At 45.7% G+C, this 20,563-nt stretch overlaps 1 protein-coding gene across 1 annotated transcript in view; it reads left to right on the top strand.

Annotated features, from left to right (window-relative positions):
- LOC129839812 (probable helicase with zinc finger domain) overlaps nt 1-20,563 on the top strand; it is a 59,034-nt gene that overhangs the window by 14,007 nt on the left and 24,464 nt on the right. The window contains exons 12-22 of the mRNA XM_055907460.1: nt 433-769; nt 3,156-3,286; nt 5,465-5,644; nt 6,838-6,939; nt 8,151-8,329; nt 11,182-11,300; nt 12,931-13,076; nt 13,612-13,759; nt 14,903-15,086; nt 16,057-16,285; nt 19,668-19,938. Coding sequence (XP_055763435.1) covers nt 433-769; nt 3,156-3,286; nt 5,465-5,644; nt 6,838-6,939; nt 8,151-8,329; nt 11,182-11,300; nt 12,931-13,076; nt 13,612-13,759; nt 14,903-15,086; nt 16,057-16,285; nt 19,668-19,938 — 2,026 coding nt within the window. The remainder of the gene's footprint in view (nt 1-432; nt 770-3,155; nt 3,287-5,464; nt 5,645-6,837; nt 6,940-8,150; nt 8,330-11,181; nt 11,301-12,930; nt 13,077-13,611; nt 13,760-14,902; nt 15,087-16,056; nt 16,286-19,667; nt 19,939-20,563) is intronic.

Here is a 20,563-nt window from a genome sequence, read left to right as displayed (position 1 = left end):
CCTCCGGGCAAAACATTTGCCATGTAAACCACTGTGGATCACAACAATCACTGTTTGCATATAAATTAACAGAATGTGAAAAGGTCAAATTTCAGGAAGTAAAGAGGTTACAGTGATTCAACCTTAATCCAGTTAAACATGGTGCATATTTTGCAATGACTCCAGTCCCATTTCATTGTTAGCTATCTTTGCCACTGTCCTACCCTCTCCCCTCCCAAGTTCAACATCAAAGTTGCCTCAGCACTGGCTAACAATGCTAATGTCTATTTCCACTTAAATTAGGCCTAATACTAATGTCAATTTCTGGCTGACTTCGCTCAGGCCTACTCTCCCCAACTCCCGCCTTTCCTCTGTCACATTTTCTAACAATGCTAATGCTCCCGTTCCTCTACTAATTTCTGGCTAATGACGCTAACTCTCCTCTCCCACCAGATTCAACATCAAAGTCAACCTCCAGCTGGTCACCAGCTTCATGCTGACGGGCATCTCGGGTGGCGCCAAGTACGCCCAGAATGGACAGCTCTTCGCCCGCTTCAAGCTGACTGAGACGCTGTCGGAGGACACGCTGGCGGGCCGACTTGTCATGACCAAGGTGAACTCTGTCTTGCTGTTGCCCCTGGCCCGCCAGGAGTGGTGCAGCCAGCCCCCTGGGGTCAAGGAGCGGGTCTACGAGGCCTGCATCGAAGAGAAGACCAAGGACTACATCTTCCTGCGGATATGCAAGGACTGCTGCGAGGAGCTGGGGTTGATACCTGATAGGGAACTGCAGGTATGGACCAAATACATCGTTGTGTAACACTGTGTGATTGACCTAGCAACAAGTTGATACAGAAGAGTTGATTGGTTAGAATAGATCATTTCTTTTCAACTGAGATTGAAAACATGACAGCTGCCACAATAGGCGTTTTTCTAAATATTTTTGTGGGTAGGTTATTGGATGAACAGATCCAATGTCCAATATGGAGGATGTTGGATATGTTCCCTGTAGTTCATTCAATACAACACATAATCGCACCATGGGTGAGGTCTAATGCTTTTGAGTCACAAGGACATCTCCCTTGAAGTGGCATCAGCCTCGAAAAGCTTGTTTATGTCCCATGTCACCACGGACAGAAGTGATGGCATAGAAACTATTCTGAGTCAGGGGAACGGTTTAAATCCCTTAAAGGCCCACCGCCCCATCCTTCTTTTTGTTTTTTTCAATCTCCCATTCCACTGTGTCCTCTGCCATTTGAGAGCTGAGAAATCTTTAATGAAAGGGTCACCTCTCCAACGTCTGATGCTTTAGCGAAAGCAAACTCTCAGGGTGAAAGGTCCCCGTATCGATTGCCACTTCACAAAGGTTAGCGCGTCGACGGTAAGGCTGGCGCTCCAGGGAAAATTGCACTCTGCCAGCGCGTCGAGAAATCCCAATTACTTTGCCCAGTGGCGGCTAACGGCTGTTCTTACCCACCGATGTGAATGATGGGCTGGCAGGGGAACGCGAGGCCCGGACATGAGAAATTATCCAAACAAGCCTGTTGCAGGGAATATAATCTGTCCGTCGTGTTTTGGAGTGTGCGGCTTGGTTGCACGTGACTTCGTGACTTTCTGTCATTATCATCTTGCCATTTTGAATTTCTCTTCCCTCAATGTTTTATTTACTTTATCTTACTCCCCCTTCTCGCTTTCCTTCATTATCCCTCTTTCTCCACACTTTACTGCTGGCCTCTGTACCTGTTAGCAGCTCATGTCTAGCTAAGTGATTAGGACAGGGCCCGTGTCGACGGTGTAATTTAAAGCTAGCTATCTAGCCACCCGGTGGAAACCCATGCTATTATGAAATAAAACAGAAGTTTGTCAGGGAGATAACGTGCCCCCAGTTAAACGAAGAGCCATGATTTCCAGTGTCAAGCAGACTGACCCCCCAGATAATGAACAAATGTAGGGTTGGAATCACGGAATCTAGACATTTTAACAGTATTATACTATATTACAGAATTATTTAACGTGTATATGCGGTGCGCGCAGCTATCACTTTGTGTAGCTGATGGCTATGATGCTAATGAAAAATCTGGTAGACGGAAAGGCTTTCTCCAAAACTTGTTTAATTAAATGTTAAGTACAAAGTAGCCTATGCTTACCTGGCAGAATGACATGATTATCTGCATTCATCCAGTGAGTATTTGTTTAGTTAATTCTACCCGCGCTACAAAAACAATCCCAGCGTCTTTCTAGGTGCGCAATGGAATAAAATTGTAACTGCCTGTAAACAATCCGCGATGTTGACAACACGGAAGGAATCACAGAATCCAGACATTAAAATGGAAATCAACAATATTCAAAAACGAATTGAACTTAGTAGGGAATCAACTAAAAGTATTAAGTTAGTTAATTTGCACAGGTTTTTTTGTTGTCGCACATAAGACATGAACAGAATGCATCAGTGATTCGCATGTCCTGCAACTTTGTGAAGAGCCAATGAATTCCCCGTCTGTGTGTGCGCGTCTACCACTATATGTAGCCGTTAGCGATGAGTGTAATGAAAAGTCTTCCGGTAGATTGAAAGGCTTTCCCAAGAACCTCAATTAAATGTTAACTACACGAAGTAGCCTATGCTTACCTGACAGAATATCATGGTTAGTTGCATCAATCCAGTGGTTATTTGTTTTGCAAACTCTACCATCACATGTGCACTACAAAAATATATCTAAACAGCCTATTCTAAGGGGCACGCTGGAATTAAAGGGTGACTACACCAACAAAAAAGGGGGAAAAATCCCAGACCTCAAAAATGGTATCCTGATGTGGTTTAAGTATTGTTGTAGACTTCAACCATTTTCTATTAAAACAGTGTGATTTTGAGAGTGAGAACCTGGAGAGAGGAAAAACAGGGAAAAACAAAATATTTTTATAGGGCCCTGTAAATGGTTGCCCCTGGTCCATAAAAAGGAGCGAGGGAGACGGGCACTTTGAATTTGTGACAACCATCTTAGCATTGCGTTGATAGGCCATTGAGTAATATGTCAGTTATGTAGTTGTTTAGAGCCAATTGTTTCCAGCTGAACCTCTCTAAACTGCATCTTTATTTAGTCTCAAAACACTTGGTTTGAGTGACCTAAATAAGTTACCCAACTGTCCATGATTGACCACTCCTGTGTTCCCCTCTGCCCCAGGTGGAGCTGCAGTTTCAGTTGAACCGCCTGCCCCTGTGTGAGATGCACTATGCTCTGGACCGCATCAAAGACAACGGTATCCTGTTCCCAGACGCCAGCCTTACCCCCACCATCCCCTGGAGCCCCAACAGGTACACACACACACCCCCACCATCCCCTGGAGCCCCAACAGGTACACACACACACCCCCACCATCCCCTGGAGCCCCAACAGGTACACACACACACCCCCACCATCCCCTGGAGCCCCAACAGGTACACACACACACACCCACCATCCCCTGGAGCCCCAACAGGTACGCACACACACCCCCACCATCCCCTGGAGCCCCAACAGGTACACACACACACACCCACCATCCCCTGGAGCCCCAACAGGTACACACACACACACACCCACCATCCCCTGGAGCCCCAACAGGTACACACACACACCCCCACCATCCCCTGGAGCCCCAACAGGTACACACACACACCATCCCCTGGAGCCCCAACAGGTACACACACACACACACACCCACCATCCCCTGGAGCCCCAACAGGTACACACACACACCCCCACCATCCCCTGGAGCCCCAACAGGTACACACACACACCCCCACCATCCCCTGGAGACCAGGAGTATTTCAATCTAAGCCTGGAGGTCTGCTGGTCTTCTGTTCTACCTGATAATTAATTGTAACCGCCTGGTGTCCCAGGTCTAAATCAGTCCTTGAGGAAAATAATGAAAATCAGGAGTGGAACTGGCTTCGAGATCCAGATTTGAATTTGCCTGCCATAGCTCCTCCAATCCCTGTTCCATGGTGTGCAAACAGGTTCAGAACAGCCATTGCTTGTCATAATCTGCCCAACAGGCCCCTTACTCACCCTCATCGATCCATGTGAGGTTTTGACATTAATTTTGTCAGAAGCCAATTTTTATTTCAAGAAAGATTATGCAATAACCTACGTGTGTGTGTGTAAAATGTTATTCTAGCTTGCATACTTCTTTTAGGTTAAGTATAGTAGTCTCCCTAAAACATGCATGGTAAATTAGGTTTGCTAATACTTTCACAACGAAATGAAGTTGAGGAAGGTGCCCGAGACTAGCTGTCCTCGCTGACTAGGCGGACATTTTGAAAAGCTGTTAGTTCTCCCGGCTTTAGATATCTCTTCTAAAGATGGACAAATGTTGCAGGGCCACAGAGTAATCTTAATTGACACGAACCCAAGAGTCAACCATCTCAAGACTAATCTCTTGCTTCCAAATAACTATCTGGTTTCCTGAATATGATTACCACTGTATATAGGCTTTGATTTAAATATTTAATGCGCTAAAGCTTTTGCTACTGAAAGATCAAGTCAGATTCTAATTCCTGCGTTTATATATGTGTTTTGCAGTGGTGGCCATAATTTAAATGCTTAAAGGGGGAACACTTACTAAATTGACAATGGTTATTAGTACAATCACCACCTTAACTAGCTCCATATGGCAGTAACAAGCTTTGGATAAAGTCCCTAAATACTATGGGTCCACGTATGCTTCACCTCATTAAGATAATGGTATGAGAATAGTGGTATGAGAGTAGTGTTAAAAATGTTTTTTAAATTTATGGAAAGTGTTGCCTGTTTAGAATAAGTAGGTTATATTGCTTGTTATGTAGGCCTAACAAAGCCCCTGCCTTGCCTGACTGCATGGTGACTATTGACTGCCATGTTGATTGGTCATGAATAAGCTAATTGGCCAGCGCCAATGCACTTGTCTCCCGTGTCTGAGTTTCTCAGACCAGCTGTGCACCCTGTGTGTGTCTGCTTTGTTTCACCACCCATACACAGTGCTTTCGATCAGCCATTCCAAGACCTCAACCCTCCTCATCCCTCAGACCTCATTACTCTGTGGGTGTAGCAGCCCAGCTCAGTGTTAAACCCTGACCCGGCTCTCCATTCATCCCCACTGATCCCTGAACCCGTCCCTCTGCCTCTACCTATTCCCAGCCCCTTCACGGTGCTTACAGCTGCCTTTAGCAAGGCTGGGCCTGTATACAATCGACCGGGCGGGCTGTTCAACTCCACTGGGCCAGTGCTTTCTAATGAGGACCGAGATGCTAGTGGACTGGGAGACTGGCCCACGGTTTATCACACTTAAGAGGGTGTGTTAGTGGGGTTTGGTGTGTAAATGTGTGTGAGGGGACCAATGTCCCCTCGTGTCAGGGAACCCATGAGCGATGCTGCCTGTTCGCCAGCCAGCCGACTAATCAAATTAGTTTCCATGTGAAACTCATCGCCCTTCTTCCTCCCCTATCTCATCCCCTCTCTCTGCCACCCTGCAGGCAGTGGGACGAGCAGCTGGACCCGCGTCTCAACGCCAAGCAGAAGGAGGCCATCCTGGCCATCACCACGCCTCTCACCATCCCCCTGCCCCCTGTGCTCATCATCGGGCCCTACGGCACGGGCAAGACCTTCACCCTGGCACAGGCCGTCAAGCACATCCTCAGGCAGGACGACAGCAGGTGAGTCGGGCACCACACAGCAACTCCGCTATGTCCAGATAGGTCGCTCTAAAAGGGCAAAGGGCGAAAGGGCAAGGTTACTGCTGCTCCCGGGGGCTACCAGCTTCCTTGGAGTTGACATTTAGTTAAGAAAACACTCAGGGTGACATTGTCAAGTTTGGGTGTATCTTCCGATCAGAATGTGTCACTGAAAGCAATTGGGGGATGTGTGTGGGTTATGGGAATGTCCGTCGATTGGGATTGAGGCAGCGATTGGTTGGTTGATTGTGTTTGGATGGTTAACTCGAAATGACACAACGACAAGGTTCCAGTTTAACAAAGTTTACTATACCGTATGAACACACTCAAAGGTAGCCATTACACTCTAGGCTAAGTCCATCGACCACTAGACTCCCTGCGCAGGCGTACTCTTGACTGAGTGATAGCCCCGTAATAACAGAAATATAGGGATACTTAAAACATGAACTTAACACATTCAAGTTAATCACGTGTTCAATTGGAATGTCATTATAACGGCCTGTTATCTCACTTCCAACAGAATGCCATGATGTAATAGAATGCAAAATGGCCTGAAGATTCACATTCTCTTGTTAGTACTGCGAGGCGCTGGCAGGAAATAAGAAACGACAATGTTTTTATTTTTTTTAATCGTGGAATACATTGTGGCATTTGGCCTTGAACATAAGATACGTTTTAATTTTATAAAGCCTTCATACATAATTAAAAAAAATATGTTCTGAAAAATGTGTTGGAATGCAATATTCATCTGAAACTTTCCAACTGACTATGTTAAATATTAAATGGTGGGAATGAATTATGGATGTTTTAAAAGCCGATACAAGGAGGGTGATTGACCCCTATAGACGGTTATTCATCATCATGTTAACTTTCTGAGAAATAGGAACTTAAAGTCCACGGTCAAGTGCACAACGTTCCTGCAGCGCTGTTTAAGGGACGTGTTAACATGTTCACTTCAAAATGAAGGTCCTAGAATTGTCAGTATGGCCTGAAAGTAGAAACAGTAGGAGTTCTAGCACTTCTAGTCAGTGTTTCTCCGACATACCTACTTGTCTTTATTGTCATGGCCTGGAGTTTTTCCTTGGTCAGATCACATGGTCAACAAAATCTCCTGGCCTTATTTATTTGTTAAAGATCTCTTAATTGCTGACACATTTATCCCCTTTCTTTCGCAGGGTCCTCATTTGCACCCATTCCAACAGTGCAGCTGACCTGTACATAAAGGACTACCTTCATCCATACGTAGAAGCGGGCAACGCGCATGCAAGACCTCTCAGGTAAGGGTCTGTAGACACGCTCTACGAGGGGTTTGCAGCACCTCTTCAGAACACCGAGACCCTCATAAGATTTATTCCAAGATATTATTATTTTTTTCCCCGTTACAGTACCCAACCTTGAGAATTCATTGCTTACAACATATTTAAAGGAACATGTCTGCCGCCTGAAATCAATCCCCACCTCTTGTGAACAGTGTGCTTTCAGGCGTTCAGTTCTCCCTGCTGGCTGTAGCCTGAGGCATCAACAAACTCAAATCCGCTCATAGTTGTATCAACTGCATGGAATCGCAGTCAAAACCAATGATCGCTCAATCAAATGTATTTAATAAAGCTATTTTTACATCAGCAGATGTCTCAAAGTGCTATACAGAAACCCAGCCTAAAACCCCAAACAGCAAGCAATGCAGATGCAGAAGTACGACTGGGTCGGATTGATCCATCCACGTCATTGAGGTTAGAGGTGGAACGGAACAGAGGCTGCCTTATGGCAGTGAGCTCGGCAGACCTCGGATCTCTCTGAGGAGATGTGTCCCAGCCTCACAACACAGCAGCTCTGACATGGAGACTCCTACGTTCCTCCCTTTCTCGCCTACACTCCATCTCCTTCCCTCGACTGCTGCTTCAGTGACTTCTAAGCACAGTAACTGTAATCCACCCCCCCCCCCAACAAAATAAAATGTATCCCTGATTTCTAGCCAGACCCCATGTTGCAGTGAAGGGCCTGCAGGGGGAACAAATGACTTGTTACACTTGACTGATGGCCTGATACCAAGGGCCGTGTTGGGAATCCCACTATAATCGCCACGTAATTGGGCTATCAGCCAATTTCTCCTGAGGCTTTGTGTGCTTAGCCAAGTGAGAAGGCCATAAGTGTACATGCTGAAGGCGATACACAGACAGTTCTTTAGGTCAGCTTAAATCCTGTCGTGGCACAAAACCCCATAAGGAATGAGACAAGATACAACCAATGGAGTGTTATGAAAATGTCAGGACAGTTGCTAAATGTATGAAAAGTCGAGATGTTGCTAATTTGTGTCGCTACTTGTCAATTGCAAGTTCAGCAATTGAAATGTAAAATAAATGACCCCAATCATAAAACCAGTCAATGGATACTTCTCAATGTTAATATGTATCTGCTGCTTTTTGATTTTGTCAGCCCAGTTTGTCTGGAATTAACCATCCCGCTGTGTCTTCTTTCTCTGCCCCCCCAGGGTATACTTCAGGAACCGTTGGGTGAAGACTGTCCACCCGTTGGTGCAGCAGTACTGTTTGATCTCTAACACACAGTACACCTTCCAGATGCCTGAGAGGGAGGACATCCTCAGGCACCGCGTGGTGGTGGTCACCCTCAGCACCTCCCAGTACCTCTGCCAGCTGGACCTGGAGCCAGGTGAGTGGCTAACCACTGACGTAGCATACACAGTTAACGTAGAATACAGTTGTGCTTGGTTTGCTTACTGCTTATGTAGCAAATATGGCTAATGTAGCAGCATATACTGTACTTGTGCTTTGTTTGCTAATTGCGTACAGAGCAGACATGGCGAATATTTTCTTAACTCTTTTTGAACTGCACTGTTGGTTAAGGGCTTGTAATTTAGCATTTCATGTTAGTCTAGACTTGTTGTATTTGACGCATGTAACAAATTAAAGTTTGATTTAATGTTGCAGCATATACTGGTGCTTGGATTGCTAACTGCTAACATAATAAGAATACACAGGTAACGTAGCATACACGGATAAAATAGCATACACCGCTAACGTAGCACATAGATAAGGTGAAATACATGGCTAACATAGTATACACTGGTGCTACAATGACTTGATACGTTGAGCTGTATACCCACATAACATGGAATACACAGCTAATGTAGCATATACAGCAAACATATCATACACTGGTGCGATAACTACTTCATACAAGGCGCTGTATAGCCAGGAATAAGTGAGCAATGCAACAGCAAACTGCGTGTTTAAACGGCTTAGGCTACATGCAAATTGTATGCATTTACCAAGCAGTTTTGTTTTAACGAGCTCATAAAGTTAACAGAATGACAACGGGGCCTTAAAACGACCCAGACACCCACGTACTGTAGCTACATGACACATCTCAAACCCGCCCCAACGCGTCTTTTGATCAGCCGCCACACCTTCCCCATAACAGCAGGAGAAGGCAGGGAGAGCGAAGAAGTAATTTTAAGATGGAGTATAAAAAGACGGTGAAAACAAACCAATTTGTCAGGGGCGAGCTAATAACCGTCTCTAATGTGTCAGCGGAAGGCTTTGTCTGTTGCTTAGGAACACCATCTGCCTGTATCGAATGCACTTCACTTTATTAGCCCCCCCCGTTTCATCAATCTCCCGCGCTCGCCGTTGATGAAAACCCCGACAAGATGCAATTGGGAGTCCCTCGCGCTCCTTTGTAGTGATAACAAATCACTAGATCCAGTACACATGTTGAACAGGTTGCGTTGTCTCTTATCTGTTTTTTAGTTTGGGCTTGTTAATCCCCCCCTCCTCGATGGGCCAGGCTTTTGGCAGCCGATGTTTTTTCTGTATGTGTGAGACAACCGAGAGAAGAAAATTCCACGGCCATTGTTAGACACATGAAATGCAGTTTGTCCCATGGTTCTTAGACCCCCCCCCCTTCATGTCCGACTGCCCTTGCTCATCAACAGAACAGAACCTGTCTTCCCAGCCTCGAGGCACACTACAGATTCTTCTGTAATTATCGATGTACGTCATTCCTGTACATTATGTGCTGTTTTGCATATTTATGAGGGTGGAGCTGCAGGGAGCGTTGGGGTTAGATGGCTGGGGTTAGATGTCACCTGTAGTGCATGTTGTTCATGACTCATGACAACGGGAGGTGAATTTATGGGGCTTTGGCGTCTTTGTAGTCTCTTAACTGACGTACAGGGTGCCATTCACAAATAACCCTACTACAATAGATGGTCAAATGTGCTTTATATTTAATCTCTTGCTCAAGTGCGACTGCAGTTCCAACGCTCAACATGAATACAAATGTTGTTGTGCGTTTTGCAAAAGATTTTGTTGTAAAGATAAGTGTGGCCTTACACTATACAGAACATGAATGCATTCCACTCCGGTCTGTTTTGCTAGTACCAAGGGTTAAATGAAAAATCCACGAACGCCCTCAATGGATCCCTTTCTCCACCGTCATACTGTGAAAATGTTGAGGCGTTTGGACCCCGGCTGTACAGTGGTTGTTTCTTCCACCTCTCCCTGCCTGCTCTGCTCAGACAGTCCTCGACTATGCCGTTTCATCCTCATGCGCCAAGCAGCGTTTGAGCCTTCTAAATCAGGGTTACCGCTCAATCCCTTTCGAACGTCTGCAATACCAGCTTTAGTGTGTGTGTATACGGGCTACTGTCTGACGTTGAGGGAGAGAAAGAGATGGAGAGATGATGGCAGAAGACAGGCCCGCATCTTTTTTTTCTGTGTGTTTTTGCTGTCTGCAATCACAAAGCCAGACGGACAAGGAACAAAAAATAAAAACTGTCTGTACATAACCTTCTCCTCATGGGCTGAGCAATGTTTGAGTATTTTAAATCAGGGATACCACCGCTCCAACCCTTTCAGACGTCAGCGGAAGCAGTATTGGTGTGTAGTGGCTACTGTTGAAGATGGATATAGAGAAAGGGGTAGAAGTTAAATTAAAGGTTAAATGTAATGTAATGTAATGTAAATGGGTAGAAGATTTGTTCTTAACTGACTTGCCTAGAGGTTAAATAAAATAGAAATCACAAAACCAGACAGGCGAGACAAAACAAAACCGAGCTGGAACAAATATCCCATCTAAAGTAGACCAAGTTTACAGAACGAATAGTGAATGAGAGCATTGGTAATAGTTTATTTTGGGTTAGAAAGTTAATGTGTGAATTTTTAATATTTGAAGTGCAACAACTAAGAGCAACGCATAGGAACGTTTGGACCCCGATCCAAAAGGACCAAAATGCAGAACTATACATAGCAGCTCTACACCACACAATATCAAAATCAATCATTATCCAATGAGGTTGTGATGTTACAAGTGTCATTACCGATGGCATCCACCATAAGCACCACAGACCAATGCGTTGCTAATGTCTTGAATTTGCTAGCCTGCAATGACCCGTGCACCATTTGTTTCAAGGAGCCTAATAATCCCCACCTTAATGGTAATTAATAGGTCATATAATAGGTGCTCTGACTGAATGGGTTTGTGTTCTTCTGTGTCCGCAGGACTCTTCTCCCACATCCTATTGGACGAGGCGGCCCAGGCCATGGAGTGTGAGACCATCATGCCTTTCGCGCTGGCCAGCAAAAGCACCCGCATCGTGCTGGCTGGAGACCACATGCAGGTAAACCCGCGATTTAGGAGGAGGTTTATGACGTCATTGGTTTGAACAAACTCTGACCTTTGAAACAAACTCTCACTGTAACTCCTTTTTTTAGGGCCCCGAATTTTTTTTTATTGTTTTTGGTCAGGCCTTACTCGTTATTCTCTCATGCAAATTACCTCCGCGTTCTGCAGACCTTTGCCAAGCTAGCAAATAAAGGTCTGCATGTGAAGTTAGCCACAGGCTAACGACGGAGTCCAAAGCACACGGAAATGTAAAGGACTTTGGACTCCGTCGTTAGCCTGTGGCTAACTTCACATTGGCCGTGAGTGAAACAGACTGAGAGACAGAACTTGGCAGGGAGATCATGTTTACCATTCACAGTCCGGTCAGACGAGCTAAACTAAACTCCCCCTGTCAGTCAAGCTTTGTGGAACACTCCAAAGTAGCCTCTTATTTCCGTTTCTTTTTGTGTTCTGGACATTGTGTTTATTTTAGCGCGACAGGACAGGATTAAGAGTGGGCAGTAGATAAATACACCCTGAGGGAGTTTAACCATGCGATAACGGTTTTAATTAATTCTCTACTCCTTCCTGCACCCTCTCTGAAGGAACAACGCCTTCAAACACGCTCAATTCTCCTCTCCTGCCTCTCCTCTGTCACTTTCTTTCTCTTGCACTCTCTCCGCCTCTCTCTCTCTCCCCCTCTATCTCCCACTACATCTTAATCTGTTGCACATTGTCTGTGCGCTACGTGTCTGTTGCCAAGGAGGATTTGTTTGCCCCTCCTACTCTTCTGTCTTATCACTCTTCATTATGGGATGTTTTGTGTCTCAGCTGAAAGAAGTAGGCTGAGAATAGTGAATGAAGGTCCACGGCTCCTGTTGACTTCAGGTCTTCTATCCGCTGCGTGAGCCTTATTTTAATGCCTGGCGGAACTTTTCCCCTGAGACTGGGAGGTTCAACGTGGAGCTAAATTACCACAAACACAAAACAATCTAGTTCAGCCAGTGTCAGATTAGAGGTAATTGCTATTGTGTTTTTTTGTGTGTGTCTTCAGTGCATCTTAATCAAAGTTGCTGTTGAGGATGTTTCCGGAGCACCTCAACGTGTTATGCTAACTTGAGCTATTATTATGTCTTATTGTTGCGTTGTCGATACCATGTGTATCCTGTACATACCACGAATAAAACGTAACTTTACAAATCACTCTAATGGCGAAACATCTCAGCAGAAATGTAGCTACCGATGATCAGATACTGGCCACAGGTCAAAAAAAGATTCGATTTGGAGACGGTTGGACGTGAACTCATTGATTTGGAGCATTGAGTTATCTGCACGGATTGCATGACTCGAGCTGTCGAAGAACGGACAATGTTTTTTTTCCGTAAGCCAAATGTACATTATCTGAAACCAAAAGTAGATGTAGAATACATTTGGATCAAACCAAATATTGCCACTAAACATGTACAGTTGCAGTTATATTGACTACAAATGCAGAGAAGACATACCTCCAGTCAGGCTATATCACCACCTGCATATCCCTGTTGCATTAAAAAGAAACAAAATAAAAATGAATTTGACTCAATGTCTTTGGGTTTCCCTCACTTCTCTACCTCCATCCCTCTCTTTTCCCCGTTCCCTCCCTCCAGCTCAGTCCGTTTGTGTACAGCGAGTTTTCTCGGGAGCGGAACCTGCATGTGTCGCTGTTGGACCGTCTGTACGAGCACTACCCAGCCGAGTTCCCCTGCCGCATCCTGCTCTGTGAAAACTACCGCTCCCACGAAGCTATCATCAGGTAGGTGTGAACTTTGTCACGTCGCCAAGACGGATCCAATTTTTCACCCTCTGCAACGTCGTTTACAAATGAGAGATTTTATGCAGACAGGAAACTTGAGAGTTGACAGACATAAAAGCCCAATGTACACTGAGTCCCATGACCACAGTGTTAAACTATTCTCAGATGGGGGTGCTGACATTTTTAACTGGTGATTTATGAAAGAAGCTTACGCAATGGGTTTGAAGTGGTTTCTCCACCTTAAAGTGGTCTTGGTATTTTATATAATGCTTTTCACTCACACACATTTACATTTGGAGAACATTGTGAATGCGCATTCTTTACAAGAATCTCGAAAGTCATTAGGAACGGCGAGGACCACATGGCATGGAAAACTAACAAAAACAGATGCCACCATTGTCGAAGAATAGCCACAATGCACGCAACTGTAAATGTATACAACGCTTCATGCAACCATGCCTTTCTCGACTGACGCAACTGACATTTGTGAAGACCCACTGATATTAAGTCTCCCACCCTCCCTCCCTACCTTCAGCTACACATCAGAACTGTTCTACGACGGGAAGCTGATGGCCAGCGGGAAGCAGCCGTCTCACAAGGACTTCTACCCGCTGACCTTCTTCACGGCGCGCGGCGAGGACGTCCAGGAGAAGAACAGCACGGCCTACTACAACAACGCAGAGGTATAAACCGTTTTGTTCCCTGTATGCCATTGACTTAAGACTGCATTGATAGAGAGAATTTAATTTTGATTGAATTGAATTAGTGCGTTCATGGTGAATTGAACGTTGATTTGAATTGAATTGGTGCATTCATGGTGAATTGGAATGGCTAATGATTCAATGGAATTGAGTTGAAATGCACACGCGGACAAAACACACCCCATACAGTCAACATTACTGTGATGTATTACTTGTGCCTTATACTATTTACTGCGCTTCACAACCAGACGTTTGACACAACCACTAAATGCTCATTCCTTGTGAAAGCCCAGCATTTAAACCAGGCACTCCAGCGACTGAGTTTGAAATTCAGAGGTGCCTCTGCTAAATCTGAGGGGAAACTTGCCAAGTTGACCCCTGAAACCAGCTGACAGAAGCTGCCCAATTAAATTGGATCTACTCCAATCACAGCGCTGCACAAACCTGTCATAGACGCCACAGGAATTACCCTACCTCCCTTTGATGATACTGCACCTGTGTCAAACGGCTTCGGGACATTAGCATAATGTCATAGGTTTAGGTTGCCTTGATTTAAGCGTGTGTCCTGTTTGTCTGCTGATGTGACATCTGGATTCTCCTAGTTTTTTTTCTTCTCTCCTCTCGGCTGAAAAGGCCCCTTGAGCAGCAGTCATTTCCGCCGTCTCTTTAGTTCTGCTTTCTCTTTGAGTGTTTTAAGCCCTGGTTAAGTACTTTAATGACTCATAAATAATGGCAACAACTTAAAATTGACTTTCTCCTGCGTTGCGCTTGTAAAGATTCAATTGACACCAATGGAAGACGAGAAGGTTTTTGGCGGGAGGCAACAGGGGCGGGGCGCCCTGCCTTCCAGGACAATTGTTTCTATCCAGCTCAAAGGGCCATGAAAAAGCACGCCACCTTGTAGTCAGTGGGGGACTGGGGAGTAGGGTGAAGTTGCCCCTAGACGCTGATCTTGGGTCAGTTTTGCATTTCCCCCATTTATGGTTAAGGCTAATATTGGGGAGGGGAAGCTGATCTTAGATCTGTACCTAGGGGAAGCTTCACCCCAGAGATGCTGATTTTCAGACATGATCTATGAGAAACACTGGCACTTGTAACCAGTCTCTCCCTCCTGTGTTACTCGAGGTGTTTGAGATCGTGGAGCGGGTGGAAGAGATGCGCAAGAAGTGGCCGGTGGCGTGGGGCAAGCTGGACGAGGGCAGCATCGGTGTGGTGTCGCCCTACGCCGACCAGGTATTCCGCATCCGCGCCGAGCTCCGAAAGAAGAGGATGCACGAGGTCAGCGTGGAGAGGGTGCTCAACGTCCAAGGTGAGAAGAATACTTTATTTAATCCATTTCCTTATTTAAAAAAAAAAATGTTTATTTCATTTAACTTACGACACTACATTCCACTGTAACCCATTGCACAGATGGCCATTTGGCACATATTTGCTATTAAATAGATTGAGAATGTCAATACAGCAATCACAATGGAATTGTAACGATCAGATCCCATACTATTCATACACTGAAGCATTTACAGGACTTTCACTGTGGAACTTTCCCGTTCTCCCATTTTTAAAATTCTGTTTTGGCATTCTAAGTGTGACCCTTCCCATTTCTAGCCGACAACTCTGAGATTCCCAGTGACCGTGTGTGAGATGTGGGGCCGGGGCAGTTGGCAGCAGCACTTCACATCCTCTCTCCTAACATAGTCTGTCTCTCATCTCCCAGCTAGCAGCTCCTCTCGTCTCTCGGGATGAGGCTAATGCTCCCACTGGCAACACACACACACACTCTCTCTCACAGCCATACGCTGCTGCTTCCAGCTCATTAACTCTCTCATTAAGGAGAAGATACAGCGATCAGGACTGATCTCACAACACACAGCTGTCTCTGTTTCTCAATGGGGTGTTGGTGTACAGTACACATACACTAGCTGGAGTTTGGGTGTGATTATTTTTATTTCTTTTTTTATTGCCAAACTCCTACGCTTTATCATGAATCATTTCTGCAGTAATTGGATCGTATTTTGGGTCATGAATGATGTCAGCGCCTGGTCGAGGTACTTGGATCATATAATTATTATTATGTAATGAATTAGTAATTGTTTCTATGAGATTAATATCCACGAAAGCACACTGAATATGACCAGTGGCACTTAGTGACCTAATGAAGAAGCATTGTGTGAATGCAATTCATGACTAAAACTTTTGCCATACGACACACTAGCTCCTCAGTGCTGCGTGAAAACTAAGGTCTAAACAGGCCTTGTATGTTCCCCCCTCCCTCTCTCCAGGTAAGCAGTTCCGGGTGCTCTTCCTGAGCACAGTGCGCACGCGGCACACCTGCAAGCACAAACAGACGGCCATCAAGCGCAAGGAGCAGCTGGTGGAGGACTCGACAGAGGACCTGGACTACGGCTTCCTGTCCAACTACAAGCTGCTCAACACGGCCATCACTCGCGCCCAGTCCCTGGTGGCCGTGGTGGGAGACCCCATAGCGCTCTGCTCGGTGGGCCGCTGCAGGTACGAAAAACCAACCAGTGTTGTCATGGGTTAGGGCCCGGTTTTGAATACTTAAATGAATCCTTCCTTGAAGAAATCCCTGATCTGACATGGCTGGATTGGTGAAAGCTACACGGTTGAACTGTTGCTTACACCTGGGTTAGATCGGTGATTACGCCAAGGGGTGTAGGAAGGATGGGTGTGTTTTTATAGTGCTCAAACCTGGAGTTTTCCCTGGTCACGTCCTAGTCATCGAAGTATTGCACTTGTAATTTAGCTGTTTTCATGTTCCATTACATGTTCTGAAGGCTCACGGTAAATGTTACGCTTTGCAGTGTGTGTGTGTGTGTGGGTGGAAGGGGCACAGTCGGTGTGCCAGCTGTGCAGGAAGAAGTAGTACAGTGGGGGGTATATCTCCCTGCCAGGCAGGCTTGCTCTACCTCTGCCCCACACACTCATTCACACACCCTCCCCAATCCCTCTCCAATGCACGCCGGCGGAGTGTCAGCTTAGGATGACATCATAACGCCAGGCCCTGACCGAGCCATTGACGATGTGCTCTGTTTCTGGGTTGTTTTGTTAATGCTGTCATATTGTTGGAGGGGTGGGGCAAGGGGGCACTAGTTGTTCTCCAATGGAACTGAAATATCGGGGGTGGGGGTGGTGTATTGAATTTGGTGCATCTATTTGTGACCTAGAGAGTTCTCATCTTTTCCCTGAATTGAATTAAGCCAAAATCGACACTTTGTCTAGTTCTGTGTTGTTTACGTCTGAATTTTCCCCATATTCAAAGCGTCTTCAGGGCTGGGGCATAGATTCTGCTACCCCATTCCCCATTGCAAACACACACACAAACAACACCCCCACGGCGCTCACCGTCCCCCAGCTGCAGTCCCTCTCTCCCGTTGCCGTGGCAACTGTTGAGCGTCAGCCAATCGCGGCATCCGGCTGCGGCAGTTGTTTGGAAAATGTCTCCCCCAGTTAAATCAATGGCGCTAACGAGGAAGAAGCTCTGTTTAGATGGACAGTCTAAATGCCTGGAGAGGGGGGGCACCCCCAACATCAAACTGTCACCTTTAAAAAGAACAGCCCAGTGGGCTGATCATGGCCCCATAGAGTAGGCTGCACAGACGCACGTGATGTGCATACACAATCACACACACACACACATACACATGGCGGGTGGGAAAGAGGAGGAGCATGGAAGAGGGAGAGATGATTGGGGCGTTGACTCATTTTCGATATGTCACAGACCCCCCCCCCCCCCCCCCCCCCTTCCATGTTGGTAAGAACAGGGCACTGGACACACACCCACCACTCTGCTGTGCCTGTCAGATAAGCCAGCGGGTAGCCACAAAGGTTAAGCAGCCCGACTACAGAGTGAGGCCATGGCAGTTCTATATACACATATAACCCTCCACAGTGAAGGATGTCACCAAGCAAATCATGATCTCTCTTTATCTTTTTAGACGCTTCTACTGTTGCTCACATGATTCACATGGTCTTTCGTGAATGACGTGTGGAATACAGTCGTGCTCTTGGTGAATGCACATCGAATAAACAAACAAATTGGCGGTGGACTTACTAATTCAGATTTGTTTTACGGATTGCGTAAAATTGATAGAATTCTCCATCTATTTGGACTTGAAACTCAGAATAAACAGATTGTGTTGTCTCTGTCCATGCCGCCCGTGTCGGCTGGATGTGGGTCATGGAAGCGAAGCTTTAAACGTGGGTAATCTGAGGGGATGGGGTGGGGGTGGTCTCGCCTATGGGGGGGACAGACTCAGACCATCTTATTGATGCCTGATTTGACAAAAAATAGCCTTCGCAAGTCACTGCAGATCAATGATATAACCCAGACACACATCTACCTCCCATCCAGCCACAATAAGGAGAGAAGATGCACGTTGCCACTGGAGTCCTAGCGCTGTGTTCTGTGAGACGTGCACTGTACCACACCAGCCATAATTGTGAGGTGCCCTCAATTTGATACCAGCACAAAAGCCTTGCATTTGCTTTCAGAGTAAAGCTAGAGATTCATAGAAATGTAAATTCAATACCATTTAATATTCTATAAGGATTTTTCAATTTACTTCTTCAATGGAGTTGAAATGGAACTGACCCTTAAGTTAGGCAGTAGTGAATCTCGCAAGCTTGCGTCATAGTGATGCTTTTTCATAGAGACGTCTACTCTGGATGCAGTCATTTTCAAGTCACTAACGTTGACCCCTTTGAATATTTATCGTTGGGTTTGTGATGAGTGTGCTGTGTCATTTGACAGCACCTGTAGCTGTCGCATATTGATGATGTAAGGGACAGTTGTGAATAGGGGCCTGTCTCATTTTGATGATGTAATGTCAGAGGGGACAGTTGTGAATAGGGGCCTGTTTCTGTTCCTTAAAAGGGCTGACAGCCTATTTTCCCTCGGCCACAGGTTCTGCAGTTAATATGCAAATCTGTGAATCATTTCCGGAAATTTTTGTTCACCCGGACATTATGCAAGCTGTGTTGTTTCCGTACGCGTGCACATATATATATACACAAACATGTAAATCATAGACTCACAAAACACACGGTCTACTCGTCAGAACTGATCTGTTATGAACATGACAACCCCACTGAAGACATGTTCTTTTGAATTGACAAAGAACTTCATTTGCTGTGGTGTTGTTGCCTACAATAGTCCTTTTTAAATGGACCGTGATTTATTCATTTATGCTACAGTACATGATTTGGAGTCCTATCTACAGTAGTGGGTGGTTTAATAATCGAATTCTGAAAGTAGGAGCCTTTTACATGAAGATTCTGTGCAAGATTTGACTATTTTATTTAACCTTTTTGACAGGGAGTATTTTCCAGGTGAGCCCTGTATAGCGCCCCAATACACATCAAAACATTAAACTACACATTAAAATACACGTTGTTGTACACAACAATACACAAAAAGCAAAACACAATCATAAAAAACAGACATTGTTCAGTGAAAAGAATGTCTGAAATACCCTAGAGGCACCAATTCCTCCAATTTTAAAGCATATTGTAGATTGTTCCACATGTAAGGTGCAAGGAAATTAAAGGCTGAATTACCTAAAAGAGTCTCCAGAGTTAACCAACCCTGTGAACAGGGTTGATAACTTGTCATTTTAAATCTTAACAGGGATGCTAGGTAAGTCGGACGTTTGTGGAGCAGGGCTTTGTAAACAAAAAGATGTGATCTACTTGACTTCAGTGTGTGTGTGTGTGCGCGCATTGTGCACTAGGCATTTCTTGAAATGACTTAAGTCGGCGTGTGAGCGAGTGTGCAACCAAGTGTTCGAGAGTCAAGATAAAGTGTATTATGAGAACACGTCCCTATATGTCCATGCCACTCACATCACCCCCCTCTCCTCCCCTCTCACAGAAAGTTCTGGGAGAAGTTCATCTCCATCTGCCACGAGAACGCCAGCCTGCACGGCATCACCTTTGAGCAGATCAAGGCCCAGCTGGAGGCCCTTGAGCTCAAGAAGACCTACGTGCTCAACCCGCTGGCGCCCGAGTTCATCCCCCGTGCCCTGCGGCCCCAGCCGGCCCAGCACCCACATCATCACCATCACCATCACCAACACCCACACCCCCAGGGACACACGGCCAGCAAGCAGCCCGGGCCCCAGCAACAGCAGTCTCCTCCAAAGGTAAGTTGGTTAAGCCTGGGGGTGGGGTGGAAGAGCAGCTGGGGGCTATGGGTCTTGGGGCTATGGGTCTTGGGTGTGGTGGTGTAATAGGATACTGAAGGTTGGAGGTACTGTGCATTATGGTCTTGATTGTACTGGTTTTTGTGTCGAGCTGCAACGCTGCTGAGTTTTTCACGCTCAACAGTTTCCCGTGTGGTCCACCACCCAAAGGACGTCCAGCCAACTTGACACAACTGTAGGAAGCATTGGAGTCAACATGGGCCGGCATCATGTGGAATGCTTTCGACACCTTGTAGAGTCCATGCCCCAGCTAATTGTTGCTCTTCTGAGGGCAAAAGGGGGTACTCCTAATGTTTTGTACACTCAGTGTATATTAAGCGAACAATGATGAGAGATGGGGCTGGCACAATTACTTTTTAACCATTTAACCGATGGTTATGGATGAAGACCGTCATGAAAATAAGATAACCATAACTGTAACAATCTGTATAAATTTTGTTGTGTGGAACAAAAAGCTGATTGAAGACAGGAGGTCCGGGCATTCGTGCATTTGAGTCCGTTTCTGCTGTAACATGGACTCTACAACTTGATATGACTTTGTTGCTCGTTGGTGATACAATCAAGG

This window comes from Salvelinus fontinalis, chromosome 40 (assembly GCF_029448725.1).
Source record: "Salvelinus fontinalis isolate EN_2023a chromosome 40, ASM2944872v1, whole genome shotgun sequence".
In the NCBI taxonomy this organism is placed as follows: domain Eukaryota; kingdom Metazoa; phylum Chordata; class Actinopteri; order Salmoniformes; family Salmonidae; genus Salvelinus; species Salvelinus fontinalis.
The sequence above is the reverse complement of the archived record's forward strand: the minus strand, read 5'-3'. Positions and strand labels throughout refer to the sequence as shown.